Genomic DNA, 26,779 nt, shown 5'->3' on the forward strand with positions numbered 1-26,779 from the left:
TCAGCCCTGGGAAAGTGCCCTTCAAGAACTCTAAACCACCATGCTCTGGCCCCACGGTGGGCGCCAACTGTCATGGTTTTGTTATGGCAGATGCCCTAATGAAAGGACTAGGTGTGAAGCCATCGCAACATAGGTTAGCTCAAATGGGTTGAACGGGACAAAGGACACGAGTTTACCCAGGTTCAGCCCCTCACAACGAGGTAAAAGCCTACTTCCTTCTTTGTGTTGTATTGCTTGAGTATCGATTACAAGGGAGCGGAATCGCTTAACCTAGCTCTTGATCAATTGTTTCTTGAGTTAACCCGGCGCCGGGTCTCGCCTTTATATACACAGGTCTAGGCCCGACGCCTTACAAGAGTCCAGGTCGGGTTCACATAACATAACCGACTATGGTTCTAAGTCGCATTGCCTTGCTAGGCAAGTCACCATCTCGTAGCTCACACCTTTGGGTCTTGAGTCGCCTCTGGGTCTCGGGCCTTCAACAGGCTCGCTTGTAAGCCGCCTCTGGTCTTCATTGTTGGGGAACATAGTAATTTCAAAGAATTTCCTACGCACACGCAAGATCATGGTGATGGCATAGCAACGAGAGGGGAGAGTGTTCGTCCACGTACCCTCGTAGACCGTAAGCGGAAGCGTTAGCACAACACGGTTGATGTAGTCGTACGTCTTCACGATCCGACCGATCCAAGCACCGAACGTACGGCACCTCCGAGTTCTACACACGTTCAGCTCGATGACGATCCCCGGACTCCAATCCAGCAGGGTGTCGGGGATGAGTTCCGTCAGCACGACGGCGTGGTGACGATGATGATGTTCTACCGACGCAGGGCTTCGCCTAAGCACCGCAACGATATGACCGAAATGGAATATAGTGGAGGGGGGCACCGCACACGGCTAAGGAACGATCACGAAGATCAACTTGTGTGTCTATGGGGTGCCCCCCTGCCCCCGTATATAAAGGAGTGGGGGAGGGGGAGGGCCGGCCCTCTCTATGGCGCGCCCTAGGGGAGTCCTACTCCCACCGGGAGTAGGATTCCCCCTTTCCTAGTCCAACTAGGAATCCTTCCATGTATTAGCAGTAGGAGACAAGGAAGGGGAAGAGAGAAGGGAAGGAAGGAGGGGGTGCGGCCCCTCCCCCTAGTCCAATTCGGACTAGGCCATGGGGGGCGCGCGGCCTGCCCTAGGCAGCCCCTCTCTGTTTCCCGTATGGCCCAATAAGGCCCAATACTTCTCCCCGGCGAATTCCCGTAACTCTCGGTACTCCGATAAATACCCGAATCACTCGGAACCTTTCCGAACTCCGAATATAGTCGTCCAATATATCGATCTTTACGTCTCGACCATTTCGAGACTCCTCGTCATGTCCCCGATCTCATCCGGGACTCCGAACTCCTTCGGTACATCAAAACTCATAAACTCATAATATAACTGTCATCGAAACCTTAAGCGTGCGGACCCTACGGGTTCGAGAACTATGTAGACATGACCTAGAACTATTCTTGGTCAATAACCAATAGCGGGACCTGGATGCCCATATTGGCTCCTACATATTCTACGAAGATCTTTATCGGTCAGACCGCATAACAACATACTTTGTTCCCTTTGTCATCGGTATGTTACTTGCCCGAGATTTGATCGTCGGTATCCAATACCTAGTTCAATCTCGTTACCGGCAAGTCTCTTTACTCGTTCCGTAATACTTCATCCCGTAACTAACTCATTAGTTACAATGCTTGCAAGGCTTAAGTGATGTGTATTACCGAGAGGGCCCAGAGATACCTCTCCGACAATCAGAGTGACAAAACCTAATCTCGAAATACGCCAACCCAACATGTACCTTCGGAGACACCTGTAGAGCACCTTTATAATCACCCAGTTATGTTGTGACGTTTGGTAGCACACAAAGTGTTCCTCCGGTAAACGGGAGTTGCATAATCTCATAGTTGTAGGAACATTGTATAAATCATGAAGAAAGCAATAGCAACATACTAAACGATCAAGTGCTATGCTAACGGAATGGGTCATGTCAATCACATCATTCTCCTAATGATGTGATCCCGTTAATCAAATGACAACTCTTTTGTCCATGGCTAGGAAACATAACCATCTTTGATAAACAAGCTAGTCAAGTAGAGGCATACTAGTGACACTATGTTTGTCTATGTATTCACACATGTATTATGTTTCCGGTTAATACAATTCTAGCATGAATAATAAACATTTATCATGAAATAAGGAAATAAATAATAACTTTATTATTGCCTCTAGGGCATATTTCCTTCAGTCTCCCACTTGCACTAGAGTCAATAATCTAGTTCACATCGCCATGTGATTTAGCACCAATAATCATATCTGTATATGATGAACACCCATAGTTCACATCGTCATGTGACCAATACCCAAAGGTTTTACTAAAGTCAATAATCTAGTTCACATCGCTATGTGATTAACACCCAAAGAGTACTAAGGTGTGATCATGTTTTGCTCGTGAGAGAAGCTCAGTCAACGGGTCTGTCACATTCAGGGCCATATGTATTTTGCAAATATTATATGTCCACAATGCTCTGCATGGAGGTACTCTAGCTAATTGCTCCCACTTTCAATATGTATCCAGATTGAGACTTAGAGTCATCTGGATCAGTGTAAAAGTTTGCACCGATGTAACTTTTACAACGAACTCTTTTATCACCTCCATAATCGAGAAACATCTCCTTAGTACTAAGGATATTCTTGACCGCTGTCCAGTGATCTACTATTAGATCAAAATTGTATTCCTTTGCCAAACTCAGAGCAAGGTATACAATATGTCTGGTTCACAGCATAGCATACTTTATAGAACCTATGACTGAGGCATAGGGAATGATTTTTCATTCTCTTTCTATTTTCTGCCATGGTCGGGTCTTGAGTCTTACTCAATTTCACACCTTGCAACACAGGCAAGAACTCCTTCTTTGACTGTTCCATTTTGAACTATTTCAAAAATTTATCAAGGTATGTATTCATTGAAAAATCTTATCAAGCATCTTGGTCTATCTATATAGATCTTGATGCTCAATGTGTAAGCAGCTTTACCGAGGTCTTTCTTTGAAAAACTCTTATTCAAGTATCCTTTCATGCTTTGCAGAATAATTCTACATTATTTCCGATTTACAATATGTCATTCACATATACTTATCAGAAATGTTGTAGTGCTCCCACTCACTTTCTAGTAAATACAGGCTTCACCACAAGTCTGTATAAAACTATATGCTTTGATCAACTTATCAAAAGCGTATATTCCAACTCCGAGATGCTTGCACCAGTCCATAGATGGATCGCTGGAGCTTGCGTATTTTGTCAACACCTTTAGGATTGACAAAACCTTCTGGTTCCATCATATACAACTCTTCTTTAAATCTATTAAGGAATGTAGTTTTGTTTATCAATTTGCCAGATTTCATAAAAATGCGGCAATTGCTAACATGATTTGGACAAACTTAAGCATCGGTACGAGTGAGAAAATTTCATCGTAGTCAACACATTGAACTTTGTCAAAAACCTTTTTCGACAAGTCTAGCTTTGTAGATAGTAACACTACTATCAATGTTCGTCTTCCTCTTGAAGATCCATTTATACAATATGGCTTGCCGATCATCGGGCAACTCCACCAAAGTCCACACTTTGTTCTCATACATGGATCCCTTCTCAGATTTCATGGCCTCTAGCCATTTTGCGGAATCTGGGCTCATCATCGCTTCCTCATAGTTTGTAGGTTCATCATGGTCAAGTAACATGACTTCCAGAATAGGATTACCGTACCACTCTGGTGCGGATCTTATTCTGGAAGACCTACGAGGTTCTGTAGTAACTTGATCTGAAGTTTCATGATCATCATCATTAGCTTCCTCACTAATTGGTGTAGGAATCACTGGAAATGATTTCTGTGATGAACTACTTTCCAATTCGGGAGAAGGTACAAATTACCTTATCAAGTTCTACTTTCCTCCCACTCACTTCTTTGGAGAGAAACTCCTTCTCTAGAAAGGATCCATTTTTAGCAACGAATATTTGCCTTTGGATCTGTGATAGAAGGTGTACCCAACAGTTTCCTTTGGGTATTCTATGAAGAAGCACTTATCCGATTTGGGTTCGAGCTTATCAAGTTGAAAACCTTTTTCATATAAGCATCGCAACTCCAAACTTTAAGAAACGACAGCTTAGGTTTACTGCTAAACCACAGTTCATATGGTGTCGTATCAACGGATTTAGATGGTGCCCTTTTAACGTGAATGCAGCAGTCTCTAATGCATAACCCCAAAACGATAGTGGTAAACTGATAAGAGATATCATAGATCGCACCATATCTAATAAAGTGCGGTTACGACGTTCGGACACACCATAACGTTATGGTGTTCCAGGTGGCGTGAGCTGTGAAACTATTCCACATTGTTTTAATTGAAGACCAAACTCGTAACTCAAATATTCGTCTCCGTGATCAGATCGCAGAAACTTTATTTTCTTGTTACGATGATTTTTCCACTTCACTCTGAAATTCTTTGAACCTTTCAACTATTTTAGACTTATGTTTCATCAAGTAGATATACCCATATCTGCTCAAATCATCTTGTGAAGGTCAGAAAATAATGATACTTGCCACGAGCCTTCATACTCATTAGTCTGCATACATCAGTATGTATTATTTCCAACAAGTCAGTAGCTCGTTCCATTGTTCCGAAGAACGGAGTTTTAGTCATCTTGCCCAAAAGGCACGGTTCGCAAACATCAAATGATTCATAACCAAGTGATTCTGAAAATCCATCTTTATGGAGTTTCTTCATGCGCTTTACACCGACATGACCCAAACGGCAGTGCCACAAATAAGTTGCACTATCATTATTAACTTTGCAACTTTTGGCATCAATATTACGAATATGTGTATCACTACGATCGAGATCCAACAAACTATTTTCATTGGGTGTATGACCATTGAAGGTTTTATTCATGTAAACAGAACAACAATTATTCTCTGATTTTAAATGAATAACCGTATTACAATAAACATGATCAAATCATATTCATGCTCAACGCAAATGCCAAATAACATTTATTTAGGTTTAACACTAATCCTGAAAGTATAGGGAGTGTGTGATGATGATCATATCAATCTTGGAACTACTTCCAACACTCATCGTTACTTTCCCTTCAACTAGTCTCTGTTTATTCTGTAACTCCTGTTTCGAGTTACTAATCTTAGCAACCGAACAAGTATCAAATACTCAGGGGCTACTATAAACACTAGTAAAGCACACATCAATAACCTGTATATCAAATATACCCTTGTTCACTTTGCCATCCTTCTTATCCACCAAATATCCAGGGCATTTCCGCTTCCAGTGACCATTTCCTTTGTAGTGTAAGCACTCAGTTTCAGACTTTGGTCCAGCTTTGGTCTTCTTCACGGGAGTGACAACTTGTTTGCCATTCTACTTGAAGTTTCCCTTTCTTTCCCTTTGCCCTTTTCTTGAAACTAGTGGTCTTGTCAATCATCAACACTTGATGCTCTTTCTTGATTTCTACCTTCATTGATTTCAACATCACGAAGAGCTCGGGAATCGTTTTTGTCATCCCTTGCATACTATAGTTCATCTCAAAGTTCTAGTAACTTAGTGATGGTGACTAGAGAATTCTGTCAATCACTATCTTATCTGGAAGATTAACTCCCACTTGATTCAAGTGATTGAAGTATCCAGACAATCTGAGCACATGCTCACTAGTTGAGCGATTCTCCTCCATCTTTTAGCTATAGAACTTGTTGGAGACTTCATATCTCTCAACTCGGGTATTTGCTTGAAATATTAACTTCAATTCCTGGAACATCTCATATGGTCCATGATGTTCAAAACATCTTTGAAGTCCCGATTCTAAGCCATAAAGCATGGTGCACAAAACTATCAAGTAGTCATCATATTGAGCTAGCCAAACGTTCATAACGTCTGCATCTGCTCCTGCAATAGGTCCGTCACCTAGCGGTGCATTAAGGACATATTCTTCTGTGCAGCAATGAGGATAAACCTCAGATCGCGGATCCAATCCGCATCATTGCTACTAACATTTTTCAACACAATATTCTCTAGGAACATATCAAAATAAACATATGAAAGCAACAACGCAAGCTATTGATCTTACAACATAATTTGCAAAATACTACCAGGACTAAGTTTATGATAAATTTAAGTTCAATTAATCATATTACTTAAGAACTCCCACTTAGACAGACATCTCTCTAGTCATCTAAGTGATCACGTGATCCAAATCAACTAAACCATAACCGATCATCACGTGAGATGGAGTAGTTTTCAATGGTGAACATCACTATGTTGATCATATCTACTATATGATTCACGTTCGACCTTTCGGTCTCTGTGTTCCGAGGCCATATCTGTATATGCTAGGCTCGTCAAGTTTAACCTGAGTATTCCGCGTGTGCAAAACTGGCTTGCACCCGTTGTAGATGGACATAGAGCTTATCACACCCGATCATCACGTGGTGTCTGGGCACGACGAACTTTGGCAACAGTGCATACTCAGGGAGAACACTTCTTGATAATTTTTAGTGAGAGATCATCTTAAAATGCTACCGTCAATCAAAGCAAGATAAGATGCATAAAGAATAAACATCACATGCAATCAATATAAGTGATATGATATGGCCATCATCATCTTGTGCTTGTGATCTCCATCTCCGAAGCACCGTCGTGATCACCATCGTCACCGGCGCGACACCTTGATCTCCATTGTAGCATCGTTGTCGTTACGCCATCTATTGCTTCTACGACTATCGCTACCGCTTAGTGATAAAGTAAAGCAATTACAGGGCGTTTGCATTTCATACAATAAAGCGACAACCATATGGCTCCTGCCAGTTGCCGATAACTTCGGTTACAAAACATGATCATCTCATACAATAAAATATAGCATCACGTCTTGACCATATCACATCACAACATGCCCTGCAAAAACAAGTTAGATGTCCTCTACTTTGTTGTTGCAAGTTTTACGTGGCTGCTACGTGCTTAAGCAAGAACCAATCTCACCTACGCATCAAAACCACAACGATAGTTTGTCAAGTTGGTGCTGTTTTAACCTTCGCAAGGACCGGGCGTAGCCACACTCGGTTCAACTAAAGTTGGAGAAACTGACACCCGCTAGCCACCTGTGTGCAAAGCACGGCGGTAGAACCAGTCTCGCGTAAGCGTACGCGTAATGTCGGTCCGGGCCGCTTCATCCAACAATACCGCCGAACCAAAGTATGACATGCTGGTAAGCAGTATGACTTATATCGCCCACAACTCACTTGTGTTCTACTCGTGCATATAACATCAACGCATAAAACCTAGGCTCGGATGCCACTGTTGGGGAACGTAGTAATTTCAAAAAAATTCCTACGCACACGCTAGATCATGGTGATGGCATAGCAACGAGAGGGGAGAGTGTTCGTCCACGTACCCTCGTAGACCGTAAGCGGAAGCGTTAGCACAACGCGGTTGATGTAGTCGTACGTCTTCACGATCCGACCGACCCAAGCACCGAACGTACGGCACCTCCGAGTTCTGCACACGTTCAGCTCGATGACGATCCCCGGACTCCAATCCAGCGGGGTGTCGGGGATGAGTTCCGTCAGCACGACGGCGTGGTGATGATGATGATGTTCTACCGACGCAGGGCTTCGCCTAAGCACCGCAACGATATGACCGAGGTGGAATATAGTGGAGGGGGGCACCGCACACGGCTAAGGAACGATCACGAAGATCAACTTGTGTGTCTATGGGGTGCCCCCCTGCCCCCGTATATAAAGGAGTGGGGAAGGGGGAGGGCCGGCCCTCTCTATGGCGCGCCCTAGGGAGTCCTACTCCCACCGGGAGTAGGATTCCCCCTTTCCTAGTCCAACTAGGAATCCTTCCATGTATTAGCAGTAGGAGACAAGGAAGGGGAAGAGAGAAGGGAAGGAAGGAGGGGGTGCGGCCCCTCCCCCTAGTCCAATTCGGACTAGGCCATGGGGGGGCGCGCGGCCTGCCCTAGGCAACCCCTCTCTCTTTCCCGTATGGCCCAATAAGGCCCAATACTTCTCTCCGGCGAATTCCCGTAACTCTCCGGTACTCCGATAAATACCCGAATCACTCGGAACCTTTCCGAACTCCGAATATAGTCTTCCAATATATCGATCTTTACGTCTCGACCATTTCGAGACTCCTCGTCATGTCCCCGATCTCATCCGGGACTCCGAACTCCTTCGGTACATCAAAACTCATAAACTCATAATATAATTGTCATCGAAACCTTAAGCGTGCGGACCCTATGGGTTCGAGAACTATGTAGACATGACCTAGAACTATTCTTGGTCAATAACCAATAGCGGGACCTGGATGCCCATATTGGCTCCTACATATTCTACGAAGATCTTTATCGGTCAGACTGCATAACAACATACTTTGTTCCCTTTGTCATCGGTATGTTACTTGCCCGAGATTTGATCGTCGGTATCCAATACCTAGTTCAATCTCGTTACCGGCAAGTCTCTTTACTCGTTCCGTAATACTTCATCCCGTAACTAACTCATTAGTTACAATGCTTGCAAGGCTTAAGTGATGTGTATTACCGAGAGGGCCCAGAGATACCTCTCCGACAATCAGAGTGACAAAACCTAATCTCGAAATACGCCAACCCAACATGTACCTTCGGAGACACCTGTAGAGCACCTTTATAATCACCCAATTATGTTGTGACGTTTGGTAGCACACAAAGTGTTCCTCCGGTAGACGGGAGTTGCATAATCTCATAGTTGTAGGAACATTGTATAAATCATGAAGAAAGCAATAGCAACATACTAAACGATCAAGTGCTAGGCTAACGGAATGGGTCATGTCAATCACATCATTCTCCTAATGATGTGATCCCGTTAATCAAATGACAACTCTTTTGTCCATGGCTAGGAAACATAACCATCTTTGATAAACAAGCTAGTCAAGTAGAGGCATACTAGTGATACTATGTTTGTCTATGTATTCATACATGTATTATGTTTCCGGTTAATACAATTCTAGCATGAATAATAAACATTTATCATGAAATAAGGAAATAAATAATAACTTTATTATTTCCTCTAGGGCATATTTCCTTCATTCATGTCTTGTCTCCTTGGGCCTACTTGGGCCTTTACTTATCAATAGCCAACGGTGTAACCTAGCCCCTCCTGGGCGGGTCACACCACGGGGTTATATCCCCAACACGTCCCGTCCCCGTCCCCGTCCTCACTGTCGTCGATCGCCCGCGCCGATCTCGTCGCCGGCACCACCGTGGCGAGCCTCTTGTTCTTATCTTCTTTTTAAAAGAAAAAATTCTTACTTGTATGATTTAGATAGATAATTTTATGATTATCTTGATTTTATTATTATTTGTTATTATATAGTGCCATGGTTTTGGTATCCACCCCCGTCGGCTCTCGGACGGTCTATGATTCGGATGTGGTATATTATCTTTTATAACTATTTGTTTCATTTAGTGTTTATGATAATTATGCCGACCAACTTGACATAGATGTCTTTATCTAGGAGGTATGTGAACCAGAAATTCCAACCGACCCTCTTGTCGAGAGGTTAAATTTAGTTGAAAAAGAAAACAATTATTTGAAAGAAAAATTGAAAAGAGTTGAAGAAGAGAAGATGAAATTAAAGTTGCATGTTGTCGATGTCGTCGATTATCACAAGATATCCAGATGGATGCAATGCGCTTGAAGATTAGAAAGATTAGAAAATATTATATTGATAATGAGGCTTGGTATCATTATGCTATTGGATCAATTGTTACCTTAGTTGCGATTTTGATCGCATTTGTTGTTGCATTTAAATGTTTCACATAGTTGTATGTTAGTTTCAATGTATGTTTTAATTAGATGCTCTAGAGAGTTGTATGTTGTTCTATGAGAACTATGTATGAACTTTATGTGTTTATTTGTTTAGTAATAACATTTGATCACTACTGTACTTTGGTTTTAATGTGATGATGAACTTCTATTAATTTGGTTACTTCTCTATTCATGATGTTTTGTAATAGTTTTTGATATACTTAATTATATAATGCACGTAGATGAACCGGCAATGGATGTACGGTGATCGACGCACCTCCGACTACATTGAGGGCCTGCATAATTTTCTCGAAGTGGCTGAGGCAAACAAGCAGAATGGTTTTATGTATTGTCCATGTACTATCTGTGGGAATATGACGGATCACTCTTCCTTGAAACCCTTCACAACTACCTGCTTGAGAAGGGTTTCATGCCACACTATAATGTTTGGACCAAGCACGGAGAAAGAGGAGTTATGATGGAAGACAACAAACAAGAAGAGGATGATGACAACTATCCTATGTTATCTGAATATGGTGATACTGCAACAGGGAAAGCTGAAGATCAAGAGGCACCAGACGATGTGCCCAATGATGATCTTCACCGGGTCATTGTTGATGCATAGAGAGAATGCAGAAGTGAAAGGGAGAAGTTGAAGTTCGATCACATGTTAGAGGATCACAAAAAAGGGTTGTACCCAAATTGCAAAGATGGCAACACAAAGCTTGGTACCACATTGGAATTGCTGCAATGGAAGGCGGACAATGGTGTATCTGACAACGAATTTGGGAAGCTACTAAAAATTATGAAGAAGAAGCTTCCAAAGGATAACGAATTGCCTGACAGTACGTACAAAGCAAAGAAGGTTCTCTGCCCACTAGGATTAGAGGTGTAGAAGATACATGCATGCCCTAATGACTGCATCCTCTACCGCGGTGAGGAGTACGAGAATTTGAATGCATGCCCGGTATGCGGTGCATTGCAGTATAAGATCAGACGAGATGACCATGTTGATGTTGAGGGCGAGCGCCCCAGGAAGAGGGTTCCTGCCAAGGTGATGTGGTATGCTCCTATAATACCACGGTTGAAATATCTATTCAGAAACAAAGAGCATGCCAAGTTGTTACAATGGCACAAAGAAGACTGTAATAAAGACAAGAAATTGAGAGTACCCACTATATTGAAAAGACATTTGAAGAAGCGCAGCGGTCGGGAAGTACTAGCAGTGCTGCAAGACGAAGTGGGAAAACAATTCCCCAACTTGGCGAACAGGAAAATCAATTGTTCCCCCCGCTCAAGGTGTTTACCGAGATCGCTAATGATCTGTGGGTAGCACCCGGTACCAATCTTGGTGATTACTTAGACAATAATGTACAGTTCAAAATTGTTGAGGTAGTAGCGCCCTTTAGATACGAGCACGGGAAGCCTCTCATCAAACCTCAGCAGCTCCCGCATCTATCAACGATGATGCGAAGATTGCATGACTGGTACTTGAAAACCTGCAAGCAGGACTGACAATATCTTGCTGGGAATTAAGGATGAGCACGACTTCATTGGAGTCGACCTGTTGTATGTTGAATTTGAAGAATTATTTCAGTTATACAATCAAGACACCCTCGACAAAACTCTCGTAACTTGCTATTGTCTGTAAGTATTATTTCTATAATCAAGTCTCTAGCTCAGCTCGTTCATTGCATGTATAATTATCCTCACTATATTATGCAGATTGAAGATCATCGAATGCAATAGAGGACAAATCTATGACATTGGGTTCATTAACCAAATACTGTAAATGAATATACGGTACAAAAGAACACTGATGAAACTGAGAAAAACTTGCTGAAGGCGTTACTACGACATCAAAACAGAAGGGAAATAATCTTTCCTTACAACTTCAAGCGAGTGTTAATTACTGTCTTGTGCATATTCTGTTTCGCTTACTCAAGGTTAAGTGTAATCGATGAGTTGTGCATGTGCAGGTTCCACTTTATTCTGCTAGCCATTCAGCTTGATGGGGGACAAGTAATTGTCATGGACTCGAGATGTAAAGAGCCTAAGGAGTGGGAGGACATGAGTGAAATGCTCCAGAAGTAAGTTCAATCATTATCGCACCATATCGACAACTTTCGTTCATTTCCTGATACCAAGTAATCATTCTCTTTGCCGGGCAGGATTTGGAAAAAGTTCACCAGCTTGGTACCGGGTGAATGGAAAAAGGAGATGTGGTTTACACACCCCAAAGTAAGTAGTACTAGCTAGTTCCGCGCATCTCTCATTGATTCTAGTTTCAATACCATTATCATGCTTGATTATCATTTTGATTGAACTATATTCTCGTATAGTGCTTGTGGCAGGCACCCGGGAATCATTTATGTGGATACTATGTTTGCGAGTTCATTCGCCACTCGACCTCTGAGCGGGGCAGATCTTCACGACAATTTGAAATACGTAAACAATAATCATAATTTTATTTTATTACCATCAATTGGGTTGAGTTTCATTCATATATATGTACTGAACCCCTTCTTTAAATTAGATCTGGGAGAAGCAGAACGAACTCCTACCAAATGACCGCATAAGAGCAATTCAAGAGGAATTGGCGGGATTCTTTGTTGAGCACATCATACCTGAAGACGGAGAATACCATCGGGAATTGCAATACAATTTTGGTAGATGATGTTAGGGATCTTAAGTGATGTTATATTGTATGTATGCATAATCGTGTACTATATATAGTAGCGTCGGATAGATATACGAAAACTTGTTGTTCGACCAAGCACGAAGAAAGAGAGGTCACTTCTCTTTATATAGGTTCATGACGATGTTGTGTAATGGTTCCTTGATTTGCTATATGTAATAGCTAGCGTCAAGTTGAATGGAAAACATAAATTAAAAATGAAACCCTAAACGTAAAAGAATTGAAGGGTAAACACAAAAAGAAAAGGGGGAAACACAATATGAAAACCCCTAAACCCTAAATCCATCCTTTCAAAAAAAAACAAATACCCCAGCGCATGCACCTGCTGACGCGTGGCTGCCTTTTAGTCTCAGTCGGTATTACAAACCGGGACTAAAGGTCCTCCTGCATGGGCGCCCCACAGCGGCCATGTGGAGCCTCTTTAGTCCTGGTTCGTAACACGACCGAGACTAAAAGTGGTGGGCATTAGTCCCGGTTGGAGAACCGGGACTAAAGGCCCTCTGGAACCGGGACTGATGCCCTGTTTTCTACTATTGCTCGTTGATGTTGGGCCAGGAAGGCATGCTCGCGCCACCACGTCACAGTAGCCGGAGGTGAGAAAGAAGAGGAAGCAGAGAGCGAACGGGGGAGAGGAGTGAGTGAGCATAGAGAGGAGTGAGTGAGCGGGTACGGCCGAGCCGGTCGTCCGTTCTGATATGGCTGGGCTGGTTCCGACCGGGCCGTGGCACTAACGGCCGACAGAAGGGCGTCGTTAGCCGTTAGGGCACGCGTCGGCCTGCCACGTGGGCCAGCCATGTCAAAAAACGATTAAAGTGGCTAAAACGGTCGTCAACACGACTTGGTAGTTTTTTGTCACAAAATTTTAAAATTTTCGGTAGTTATCAGTCATTTTTTTGAAAGTGGTAGTTCAGTGGGACGACAACCCTAATGTGGTATTTGTTGTCAAATACTCTGCAATCTTTGCTCCTTGTAGATACTAACACCTGCCACCTAGAGGTCACAGATTCGCTAAACAATATGTGTTTACCACTGTAGGTCTTTTGATCATGTTATCGGTGGATCAGGTCGGATGCAGTCTTCATTCGTCTGCGTTCGTGTGTTTACAGGTTGGACCCTTCCAATCTATATACTTTTCTTCACCAGCGGCAGTGTTGTTCTGGTGCATTGATACCATGGGGCATTAACACGACCACTACCCGATTGTCTCCTATAACAACATTTATCCGGCTCGATGAGGAGGCGCTATGAAGGCGGTGTGCCTTGGGCTCGCTCCCTGCTTGTAGTCGTCGCTGAGTGGTCTAAGAATCCGGATGTAATTTTTTACTTCCGATCATGTTACTTGTATCGCCATAGCAGTTGATGAATAGATCGGAAGTTTTCTGGTAAAAATTAAATGATTAAAATAAGCTTTGCATTTCCGTGCACACTTGTTCTGCGGAATAATAAACCGTCCGGTCGATTTGCCTCTTCCGTGGCGTATCCATGCGGGCGAGCGGGCGATCCAGCGAGGAGTTCTCCCGTGGCGTGTCCATGCCCGCCTCCATCATTACCTTCTCCCTGTGCCGTTGCCAAATCTTGGACGAAGGCACCACCACCACCACATGCACGTCGGCCACGTACGTAACGGCCGGCCACATGCATGCACAACGACGGCCTGCATGCAGGCACACTCCGGGCCTCTTTTTCCAACCGCCGCCATAGCTACTCCATTCATTTCGACCGTTAAATTAGGTACATGGCGTTGGAGGGAAAGGAACGCAAACGCAGGGGAAACCTTCAAGGCGGGTCCGAGACTTCCAGCCCAATCCACAAGCCGGATGTGGAAACGCATCCATCGTACGTCCATGCCGTGTGCTTCCTGTCACTCGCACGCCTCGCCAACATCAACATGCACCGCACGTCTCCTGTCAAGACAAAACAGCATGAAATAATCTTTTGGTTTGAGTAGTGATCCTCAAGAAGAAGAAGAAGATGAAGATGTGTGGCTAGCACGTGGCAATCTTGTATTAATGACGAATGGACTTGGCATGATTGTCTAGTCGCCGGCTAATGACCTCTGCTTGCAAAAATTCAAGCCATTTTTGCATCGATCGTCAACGTTCTGTTCGTGGATCGCGTAATTAATAGCAAGAGCCATAGCCTCCACCTCTACGTAATTTTCTTATGTAAGATCTCAATCGCAGTATCAACCTAGCTCTCTTATCCTCTTTTAAATGATGGGTTACGTGTTGCACGTATTGACCTTCGGCGTCGAGTACTTCACTCTACGCGCACACGTGGCTTCGTCGCGCCGCCGGAGCCTTGCATTGCCTTCACGAAACTTTAATTCGACTGTCATCGATTCACAACACTCAACTAAGTGTTTCACTAAGTATGGGAAATTAAATGGCCTTATCCTCTCTCCTCTTTTCCTTGCGAGAAAGAACCCGGCCGGCCAATCACTCTCTCGCTTCTGTTCTTGGTCTGAGTTTCCATCTCATTTCTCATCTGTTTTTACGTCCTGCATTAGTTCTCCACGGCTTCCTTCCCTCTACACATTCTGGCGTCCTGATCCAGTCCGCCACTTGTTACCCCCCGCATCGCTTTCACAGGTTCAGATTCCACTTGTCGCGCTCCGCTGATTATTTTGGCCATGATTATTTCTTTAGCTAATCCACTCCTAGCTGTGTCTAGTTATTTAGTATTTAGCTCTTGATATGTCACGCAGAGTTCAAAATAGCGAAAACCCGTGCGGCTTATATATGTAGTGCTTTCATCTTTGTAACTTTATTAGGGCATTTCTAATCGATCTATTATAACCGGTTAAAGGAGTAAAAATTCAGTTTTACTTCTCTAAAGGCACCTAGCCGATCCCCAATCCGCCGTAAGGGAGTAAAAAATTTACTCCGGCCCCAACTTTCTTCCTATGTTTACTCCACCACTCAGCGGCTGAGTAAAAGCCGTGTCTCTCCTCCACTGGCTCTCCCCCTCCACTCCCGTGCCGCATCTATGCCAGTGCCGCCCCTCCCACCCCTTGCTGGCACCCGCTAGCCGCCATGAAAACTCCGTAGGCTCCGTCGTTGTCCTCTACCACTTGGATTTGTGCCTCCTCGTCCCGTCACCGGCAAAGAAACGGCGGATTTGCAGCTACTGCCGCCGCCGCCGGATTTGGCGTTTCCGGTCGCCGGCGACTGCGCCTTGCCATGGATTGGTCGAGAAGCGGACCGCACAGCCCCGACAATGCCTCCATGCCGCATGTAGGTATTGGCTCCGCCTCTAGCCACTCTAATCTCTCCCGTCGTCGGTTCGCCAAAGAAGACACGCCCGGCCATCGCCCGGGCTCGGTGCTGGCCCAGCGGCTCGTCGGCTCGCCGTTGCCGGTCATACAGTGTGACGACTGCCCGTGGCAGGTGGTGCGCCGAGTTTCTACCACGCCGCAACATTCTGGGTGGGTGTTCTTCAAGTGCAAAAATAATGGTGGATGTGCTTCTTTGATTCGGTTGTTCACCAGATTCGGCACAATTTCGGTAGCTCATTGTTTGCTCAAATTTGTGTGTAGGGTGGATGCAAGTTTTTGTATTGGGAGGAAGAATACATCGATCTATTGATAGCACGGAATTGAATAGATGTTCGTGCACTCGTTGCTAGAACTGAGGCTAGAGATGAGATTAGATGCCAAGCAACGTCTACTTCTTTAGAATCGAAGAAGAAAGAAGTGTGCAAGCTCGAAAAGCCGCAGATCAACAATGAAGACATAGAGAAGATGTTAATCCAACTAGTGGGAGCAGTTATGAAAGTTGGATGTCTTTTAAAATGTCTAATTGTGCTTCTTGTTTTCTTTGATCTTTCTCCCATAGAGAAGAATTGGTGAATTATGTACTCTAATGTATCAAAATGTCGTTGAATAAAATAAAGAAGCAAATAAATGTGTTTCGGTGGCCGAAAATGAAATGCAAATGACAATTTTTTTTACTCCGTTTAATATAGGGGATTGGTTAGGTTCGGCCAAAACTTAATGGAGTAAATATACTCCACTAAGAATTTACTTCACCGGATACTTCACTATTCATTGGGGATCGGTTAGAAATGCCCTCAGAAGCCATTATGATAAGTAAAATTTGCCATTATGACACGTACGATCAGCCCAAAGGTGATACCACATTTTTGTACTCCCAATATTTTCCACCACAGACCGTGAAGCAGAAGTCAAACCGCTCTCCTAGCCCAAGTCGAACTCTACCATGGTGTACGTTCTCTTCTCTGTCCGGCCGCGAGCCACTAGGCCAAACTTCGGCCAAATCAACACTAGACCGAATTGACCTCGCGGGACAAGAATGTTACTCTATTGCGTTGAATTCTGCCCTGCTGCATACGATGATACGAATACAGTACAGTAGCAGCACAACGTGAACGTACGTAGACCCCTCTCCTAGTTTTCACCTAACAGGAGAACACGGTCAGCGGAATCACTCGCCGGGGGCGCTAGTGCGGGTCCAGCGGTAAAAACGTTCGCCAGGTCAATCCAGTTGATTTCCTGCGTCGTTTACTCGTTTGTTTCGACCTGAAAAGACCAGCTTGCTTGGACAGTTTGACCCAGACGCTAGTTAAAACGTGAGGCGGGCGGCCAGAGCCGGTGATCCACGGCGTACGACAAGCTCCCTGGTGAACCTATAGCCGCTAGAATTTTTTTTCCTGGGCGCAGCACCGTCCTCTACGCTGCGCCGGCAGCACGCGCTCCGGCAGACTGAAACTCAACGGTAGAGCCCAGAGATAAAACTCCAGAACGGACTACTTTCCTTCGTTTGCTTCTTTTTTGGCACCTGCTTGCTTGTTTCAGTTGGTTAGGCAATAAAAGAACTCGGACCGGACTTGGTCCGGTTCAATGGTGCTCCCCAGGCGCCCCAGCGTCACCACCGGTCACCACTAACTACTGAAGTGGTCAGAACCGAGGAGGATGTTCAGACTTGCCCCTTCAGAGTTCAGAGCACGCGCATGCCATCCGAAGCTTCGGACGTCGCCGGCGGCCGGACGGTGGGGGGCACACTGATCTGATCGCCGGGGGTGAGCGACTAACTTTGCAAGTGATGACGTGTGTCAATGGCCGGTCAAACTGGGATCAGGTGTTGGTCGGCCGTTTTATGGACACCAGATGTGTGGTGCGGAACGTGCATTTCCTGCTGGTCGGCTGCTGCTTTGCGGCTCGCCGCCTGGGTGCTTTCTCACTGCTTTCGTGCCCATGATTGTAGATTGCACTGCAAACAACTGTCGTTGGGGATGACACGAGCATGAAAACTTTTTATTACTACTACACTTAAAAAGCAGCAGGATCAATCAAACAACATTACCACATAACGTACTTAACAGTCAGTGGGGAGTGATTGATGGGGTGCTTTCTCTGCCTAAGAGGAGAGAGGACTAACATTTTCCCCCCGTGTTTTCAACAGAGAGTGTGATCTCAAGTGTCTAGAGGGAATAGCACATCACTGGTGCTGCATTTTCTTCTCGGAAATTCAATTCAGTGTGCGAACAAGCAGCTTTCGGAAAACGCAAGCACGGTTTATTTGTACTTTGACACCCACAATCAAATCATACATTACCAACAAATAAACACAGCACACCACACCATTTCAGCCAAAGTGAGTAAGCATAAACTACAGCTAAAATAGCACAACACACAGGAGAGGAGCAATGCTGAACAATCAAACTGATCATCGAGGCAGCTTGCCGCTTCAATAACAGCACCTTTTATTCTGGATGTGACCAAATGGACTGTACCTGTGTCCATGAGTTATGGACACACAAGAATAACATCAATCTTCTCGGGTATATATAGATGCTAAGCCTGCAGATATCCGTTCTTCTCAAGGTAGGACAGAACTTGCTGGGCCATTGCTTTCGGTGAAGGGCATTCCCCACCTTCCATCTTAATTACTATCTGTACAACATCATAAAATGAACCATCTCAGTTTTTTGAAGAGAAGAATCGTTTCAGTTTAATCAAACAAATGAACAAATTTTCCATTTTACATGGTGGAGGCAGCAGTAGGGTTAAGGACTTAGGGTACTGCTGAATGATGGCTGATGAGCTATCTAGGCATCTACTAGAATATTGGACTTGTTGTCTAAAGTAAATGAACAATTCAAATGTGACCTATATGAGCAATCGACATGTATCTCAGGCTCAATTAATAAGTAGGGCTTTCGGGATGAAAAAAACGAAAGCAATAAGTAGGGCTCGATGGGTACAGTTCTATTAATCCAGATGAAAACAAACTAGGGAGAGCTGGCATATCACAAGTTGGGATCTGGATGACATCCCATATTGTACTAGCGCATAGCTAAGTACCAATGGTTGCTCATATCATCTATCACCTCTGTTCCGAGTTATAAGATGTTTTGGATATTTCAATATGGACTATATACAGACTGAAATGGCTGAACAAACACACTAAAACGCGTCTATATACATCCAATTCCGAAAAAGTTAGAAAATCTTATAATTTGGAACGGAGGGAGTACTATGTAGTCAATATTGGACACATTAACATATGAAAACACTAATAGACTCACTACAGGTTGTTCAATGTTAACTTTTTACATTTTTCCATTATTCACAGAATAAGGATTAATAGAGTCAATAGTGGCAGATAAACATTAAATCCAATCACAGCGACCAAGCTTGAGAATTTTGCCATACTGATCAAGCATCCCACAACAATGTATCACCCATTACTGAGATTCATCCTGGACGTTCCCCTTTTATTTTGGTTTTGTGAACTCTGTTCCATTAAGCTTATAGTGGAACCCGGCTCCCAGTTGGGTTGGGAGGCGTATGGGGAAAACAAACTTTGTCTGGCTAGCTGCGCAAAATACATTGTTTGCAAGGGAATGGCCTATGGCCCAACAATTACTACTGTCCATTGCGCATGAGATCTTCGGAAACAATTAATCACCTATCCACCTCCCACTACACTGCAACTATTCGTCCTTCATCTGGAATGCGGTGTCTACCTGACTCAAAAGTTTAACTTGTGCACCCATTCTCATGGACACAGGTAACTTACTGGAATGGTGGCTACAAGATGTGTCTGCTCATCGAAGAACCATGCAGGCTTATCTTAAAGCAGAAAGTAAAGAGCAGCTACAACATCATCACTGAGAAAAGAATTTTCTTATATGCTGGGCCGAGGCAATACTGAACACTTTCAGGCGCTAATGCCTGTTCAGAGTAGTTGAAGTTTATTTTCCTTTCAGCTTGAAATTTCTTTTTTTTAATGCCAGAGCCATGAGTTGGTCGCGAGATCTTATGGGTTTCACCTCTAGCCTACCCCAACTTGTTTGGGACAAAAGGCTTTGTTGTTGTTGTTGTTGTTAATGAAATAACGACAAATTCTTCTGTCATTCGTTCAAAGAAAGTAGGAAGGTGAGGTATGATCAAAAGCTGACCTCACTATTCACTGGTGATTCGTATGGATCATCAACTCCGGTGAACCCTGTTTGTCAAAAGGCAACGTTTAAAGTAAAAATAATAATATTCTTGTACTTTCAGCAGGTAAGCTCTTTGAGTTGATGCTGAATGCATTAAAATGTGGAACTTCAATGTTTAAAAGAGGTTCAAAGACTATCCATACCTTTAATCTTTCCTGTGCGTGCAAGCTTGTATAACCCTTTAGGATCACGAGCTTCACATAATTCTAGTGGCAAATCCATAAATACCTGTAAGGTTTGTGTGCTGTTAGATGGTTAACATTAACGAGGCGTCAAGGAATCATAAGATAAGCATACTTCAATAAATCTAGAATCTGGAAGTAGAGCTCGGCATGCATCACGGTCTCTCCTGTATGGAGATATCAAACTAGCAATGCATATGGTACCAGCATCTGCAAAAAGCTTTGCCACTTCTCCTGTACAAGAATATACGACTGTCATTATAAAACCGTCTCTAATGGATGCTCTTATTGGTCAGAACTTACCAACTCTTCGTATATTTTCTGTACGGTCTTCTGCCTTGAAGCTTAAATCTCGATTGAGGCCATGTCTGAGGTTGTCACCATCAAGAACATACGTGTGGTGGCCTCTGTAGTGTAATTCCCGACTCAGTGCACAGGCAACGGTACTTTTCCCTGACATATGGAAACACGGCAGTTCCTCGTGATGGCTTCCTTATGTGTTAGATAATTTTGAAGCTACAAGAGAACCAAGGTAATCCTAGGCGTGGTTCATAGTACTCCAAGATCAACTGAAATAGGTTCATCTTTTACCTTTATATAAAATTTAGATAGAATGGCTCAGGAGCTACTCCCCCCGTTCACAAGATGTTTTGGATATTTCAATATGGACTACATACGGACTAAACTGAGTGAATAAACACATTAAAACGTGTCTATACTCTATATACATCCGATTCAGAAGAAATTTAAAAAATCTTATACGTGTGAACGGAGGGAGTATTTCAGAACCACGGACTAGGAAAACTATAGCCACGTAGACTAATCTCATACTCAGTATACAATATGGTGCTAATCATTATCCAACAACCATCATCTACCGAAGGAAAAATGCTAGAAGACAGAGAAAATGGACTTCGAAATGAACTACTAGAAGCAAGATGAGAGTGACGATCAGGTACTGATGCCAATACAGTAAGATCATGTACTGGTGCCAAAACATACAAAATGACCGTTATGACACCGAGTATGAAGGCCTGTAAATGCCCTTTGTGTCAACATAGCAACGCTATGTTCTGCATATTCATGATCATCAAGAAGCTAACTGCTTATACAGCAAACACCAAACTGATATGAGCATAACACCCAGAGGAGCTTATCAACCTATGAAAGAAGTGCCCAAATTGTGTGAATGCTCAAATCTCAAACTTCATTTGGTTAGACATACCAGTGTAAATGTCGCGTCGTCTATAGGGAAACATCTCTAAACCATCATCAATATATTGATGAAGATTGAACGCTAAGATTGGACCAATTCCTCTGTTGTAACACAACCAACACATCAACAAGAGTCTACGTGACCATAACAGAAAGAAACCATTTTGACAACAGACAGCAACAGTGCCATAGATACTTCACCAAGAATGTAAAAGGTGATACCAGGTGAAAATCAATATATAATCCGCTGAAAATATACCTGAACCGCTGAGTCCTGTGATCCATATGACACATCCTTTCTGCCCCAGCAATTTCTGTCGCTCAGGTTGTCCAATTGGGCAGTCATGCCATAGAATATTAGTGGATTTCCCAATGTTTGACATGACAGGCTTCTCTCGCACTGATAATGGGTATCAGGAAATGGTTAGCATGACTCTATTCCTGCTTTTGACCACCGGTACCCCATTTGAAAGGAAGTACCAAAAAAATTATAGAAAAGGATAGGCAACATCGAAATAGCAAAGGTGTGTAAGCCGTGTAATTTAGGGCCTGTTCGGAGGTACTCCACTCCCGGAGTTGGTGGAGCAGCAGTTAAAAAATGTGGAGTTGGGAAAGAGGTGCTCTGCAGCTCCTCAGATTTCATGGAGCTGCAGGATTACCGAACGGCTCCTTAGTATAACTTTTCCTTCACATTATTAGATACCAACTCGATATTTTTTTTGGAAGAATATGATTCTCCATGCTCCAAATGTAACACTGAAACCAAATAGCTTTTATGTCTTTCTACTTAGACTTCGCCATGCAGGTGACAACATGACCATCAGCCAGACAGGTTTGAATGTAACCTTTACCCAAAATTCCTTACATGGAACTGAATATGTGAACACATTTTATCTCAAGCATGGTCGCCATAAATTGCAAGTATATTAATTAACTTGTACAGTACAATACTACAGTCAATTGTACTTTCACTAGTTCATACAGCAAGTAGATAACTTAAGAGCCATCAGACCGAAACCGAGTGTTACGAGCAACTATGCAGAGTTCTTCCTTTTCCTCCACGGAAATCAGCAAATCCATCGGCAATCAAGGTCCTTCAGTTCTAGTACGTTTTACGATTTTATTATCAGTAAAGTATCACCTCCTAATCGGAACACAAAATGTTGGTACTACTACTTGTGTGATAATAAAGCGGCGAAGTGGATAGGACGCGAGATTCCAGTCCCACTTATCCTATCCTACGCGACCCCTTTTGGAGATTCCAATAATTCTGGCGTCACTGACACACCGACCGCACGAACCTGGGCTGCCGGAGGCGCTCGCCTGGAGATGCTGCTCCATCCCGGTCCCCGCGCACCCGCCGTCGCCGGCCAGTGCCGCCACCGGAGCGCGCGCGCGCACGCGCACGCGCGCCGGCACCGCGCGCTTCCTCCAATTCGCCGCTGCCGCTGCCGCCGGAGATGGGGAGTGCGAGGGCCGCAGGAGCGGAGGCGGGATCGAGAGCGAGGACATGGTCAGGAGCGGGGCATTGCGCGGGGGCGGGTAGGGGGCGAGCGAGCGTGCCTTGGATCTTGAGGGGAGGGGAGGGGAGGGGAGGCTGCTGGGTGTGTGTGCTTACGTCGGCGGCGGAGTGGGGGCGGGGCGGGGCGGGGCAGGCCCGGGGAGCTGACGGGAGTGGAGGGGGACGAAGCTCCCAGCACAGCCTGGCCGCGTGCGTGACGTGATCGACTCGTACACAGCCACTGCTTCGTCCAGAACTAATCTTCTCTACTACCTAAAAGAAACGGAGCGTTCCGTTTCACGTCGTTGTCCTTCGTCTGCCCTCCTCCCGCACGTCCCTCCTCCACCGATTTTTTTTCGTTTACCCTTCCCTGGTTTTTTCGTCAATGTGTCCACTCAACCGGTTCGACCCCTCCCTCAACCCCCTCAGCTTTTTCTCCACTAACCCTATTTTCCTCCCGAAACACATCTCATCATCTCTCTCGGGGCGGCAGCGGCGGCAGCGGCAATCCATGATGCAGATGACAACGAGCTCTTGCAGGTCAGCACCTCTTCTCAACTCTCTCTTGACGTACGCCCAGTCATCTCTTCTCCCTTTCTGCGACCATTGGCGATGGTGTCACCAGGGAACAAGGGGCGATGGCGGCTCGCTGTGCGAGAGCCAATTGAGAGAGGCCTCGAACGATCAGTAATCACCTACTCTTGTCCCGCTCTCCAGGGAACAAGACCAGTGGAGGCAGGGCCAGGAAGAGTCTCCTCTCCATATCATCATCTTCTCCCATGTCCTCCACCATGGACCTTCCAGCAGCGGCGACAACTCCTTAATCCCCCCTTGCAGCAAGAAGGGTCGCAACACCGGCAACCACAGATGGGTAGCGGACAGCCTCTCTGGCTCCTATACGCCCAAGGTTTCCTAAAGGAGCAGCTTGACTGCCCATGTGATCAGGTCTAATGTCAGGTGTGTTTGCTTTTTCTTTAATTTTGTTCCTTTCCTACAAGGACAACCCTACCCTCAGCAAGCTCCCATAGCACACAATGCGATCTGTGACAGTTTGGTACTTCTATTCCTTTGGTTGTAGTCTGAATCGTCATTTCTCAGAAAACCATGCCTTGCAAAGGTGTTACTCCAAGGGACCTGCTTCAGTTTTATCCAACTACAATCAATTTGTTGGCTAGGCGTGCATGATGCTCAAATTGTGGCATTCAAGATGCATATGCAGTTGTGATTGTAGTGTGATTGAATGCCTATCTCCAGTTACAGGAAGTGAATTGCTCTGATTAATTAGTTGTGTTATAGTGCATATTGTTTCTTAATATTTATCCTTGCTACTGGGATGCTATGTTAAATATCCGTGTGCTCTTCAGTTGTCGCTAACATAAGCCTGCCACACTATTTTTTCAAGGATATATATGGAAGAGCTCCCCGATGGTTAATGCATGGATTTTACGAAGAGAATGTTTGTGCATTATAAATACAGTTTCTTAATTCATAGTTGTTCGCTTGGAAAGGTTTTCGATGAAGACAAACTCTGAAGTATATAACACATACCCTCTTTTCCATTTCCTTTCTGAAATTCAGAAACAGTTTTCACTTGCCTACAGCAGGTTCTCAGATCAAAGTGTACATGAATGCTGGTTGGCAGCTCATATTCCCCTGTAAATTTTTATGTAAAGGTATTGACGTTGTGTTCCATTGTGAACATGATAGTGCAGCCCGGCCAAAACTAAGTGCAAGCACTACTGGAATTCAAGGTGCCAATATACAAAAGTGAAAAATCTAATTAATCTCATCCCTTCTACTTGAAAAGAACATACTTATTACTGGATGTCAGTACAGCGGCAACTCGTGTGGAGCGGCAGCTTGCTTACTCTCTGCAACTCCCTATATTGAGCCGGTGTGCATTATTTGCTGCTGCAGGTCGTGTAGGCGGCAACATACATGGTGATTCTCTGCTGTAACAACTTGTAATGCAAGGTCTTTGCCGGGGAAGATTCAGGGCATCTGGGAACGATTGCTTTTGCTTGCCCTTGATCTATTATAGATAAATACACACTGCCAAAATATTTTTGTTTGCAGGAGTACTCTTGTGCCAGAGTTGCAACTAACAAGACCTTCCGATGTACTTTCTTCATCCAAAGTTCTACTGATTCTTTTGCGGGTGCCAAAGGTATACTAGATTTTCCTTTTTTACTTTCACATCTTCAAATCAGTTGCTTGTGAATTGATGCGTATGGTGTGGCATGACTCTATGGTGCACTTTAGTGCACTGTTGGTATTATAACCACTAGAAATATAGCTATATTGCCAAGATAGTTGAAATAGGAATTGAAAGATTGGATGCTGCTTTGTGTCATAGCTGAAAAAAAGGGGAAATGATAGTTGCTGTGTACTCATTTGACAAATTATGAGCTCGCATCTTTTATTTCGGTTCTGTAGCACAATGCGAAAACCATGCTAAATAAATCACAATGATTAAATATAAAATATTTATCCCGTTGCAACGCACGGGCAATTACCTAGTAAAATCAAAAATTCTACACGTACGGCCTGTTACAGAACCGCTACGGACCCTTCCTTAACTTCTCTTCAACCCCCTCCCCCAGGAATTCCATTTCAGAGAAAAGAGCATCTCCAGCCGTTCAGCCCTTCAGGGCGCCAAAAAAAACGACCTGGGGCGAAGCGGCACTAGATTGGTCTCTGGGGTTCGTTTCTTCCCAGCCACGCCCCAAGGTGCCGTCCCCCAAGGCGCCCCATATTCAAACTCGATCATTTCCGCTCCAAAAAAAAGTCATAATCCGGCGATCATCGCAATAGTTCGGCGATTCGGTGCCACAGTTCGGCGATCAAATGAAAGAAAACGCAGTAGTTCGGCGCACAAAAAAGGAAGGACGCGGAAGGAATGCATCAAACATCGAGCTCGACTTCCGTCGTCGGCGGCGGCGTACGCGGGCTGGGAGGAGTCGGAGCGGCTTCCGGACTGGTCGGCGCGACTTCCGGACTGGTCGGCGCGGCTTCTGTGCTGCTGGGCATCGCGGAGGCATCGTCGGAGGGGCTGGGCGTCGCGGAGGCATCGTCAGTCGGGCTGGGCGGCGGCGGCGGTGTTGCGCCTATCGGCGGTGGCTGCCTCCCGGCGCTCCACATCCGCCTTCCAGTTGGCGTTGCTCATGCCCAGGGGCTTGGACGGCGGCGCCCTCGGCTTCCTTTGCTTCGACTGGGCGACGGCGGCGGCTGTGGGATCCGTCGCGGCGCGGGGCATCACGTACTTCTTCGGCGGCATGGCGGGTGGAAGGGTAGGGAAGAGGCAGGGTTTGGCGGGAGGAATGGAGAAGAGAGGGAAACCGAGGGGGTGAAGCGGGAGGAAACGGCGGGAAAAGGGCCTCCTCTCGCCGACAAAGCGGCCCCACGCCGCTTTTCGCTTCTGCCGGCGCCCCCAGGCGACACCCGGTCGCTTGGGTTCGGGATGAGATCGCCGGCTCTGGATTTGGCCCAAACCGACCCTAAACGAGGTCCTGGGGACGCGACTGGGCCGATTTTCGGCCACCGGCGCTAAAATTTCGCCTGGGGAGGCCTGTTGAGGGCGCGGCTGAAGATGCTCTAAGCCCGTAAACGCCCGTGGAGTACGATTTATCACTATCTTCCCTCGCCAAATAAGAAAGTATCAAAAATTATTTTCCTAACATGTACATGCGCGGATGCTACACACACACACACACACACACACTCAACCCTATGAACGCACGCTCACCCGACCCCTTTCAACACCTCCGAAATACTGAATCGAACGTTGTGTCAAGATCTTAGGATTGTATGCCAGTATCCAAATGTTTTGGTAAAAC

At 44.9% G+C, this 26,779-nt stretch overlaps 1 protein-coding gene across 1 annotated transcript; it reads right to left on the bottom strand.

The window, feature by feature from the left end:
• Positions 1–18,041: 18,041 nt before the first annotated feature.
• Positions 18,042–23,063, bottom strand: LOC119291323 (adenylyl-sulfate kinase 3-like). The gene is made up of 7 exons (XM_037570067.1): positions 22,744–23,063; positions 21,702–21,842; positions 20,531–20,680; positions 20,343–20,461; positions 20,189–20,273; positions 20,004–20,050; positions 18,042–18,492 (listed from the first exon to the last, which is right to left on the bottom strand). The coding sequence occupies exons 1-7, from the start codon at positions 22,952–22,954 to the stop codon at positions 18,394–18,396; spliced, it is 852 nt and encodes a 283-aa protein (XP_037425964.1). The 5' UTR covers positions 22,955–23,063; the 3' UTR covers positions 18,042–18,393.
• Positions 23,064–26,779: the final 3,716 nt, after the last annotated feature.

Source organism: Triticum dicoccoides, chromosome 4B (genome assembly GCF_002162155.2).
Source record: "Triticum dicoccoides isolate Atlit2015 ecotype Zavitan chromosome 4B, WEW_v2.0, whole genome shotgun sequence".
Lineage (NCBI taxonomy): Eukaryota > Viridiplantae > Streptophyta > Magnoliopsida > Poales > Poaceae > Triticum > Triticum dicoccoides.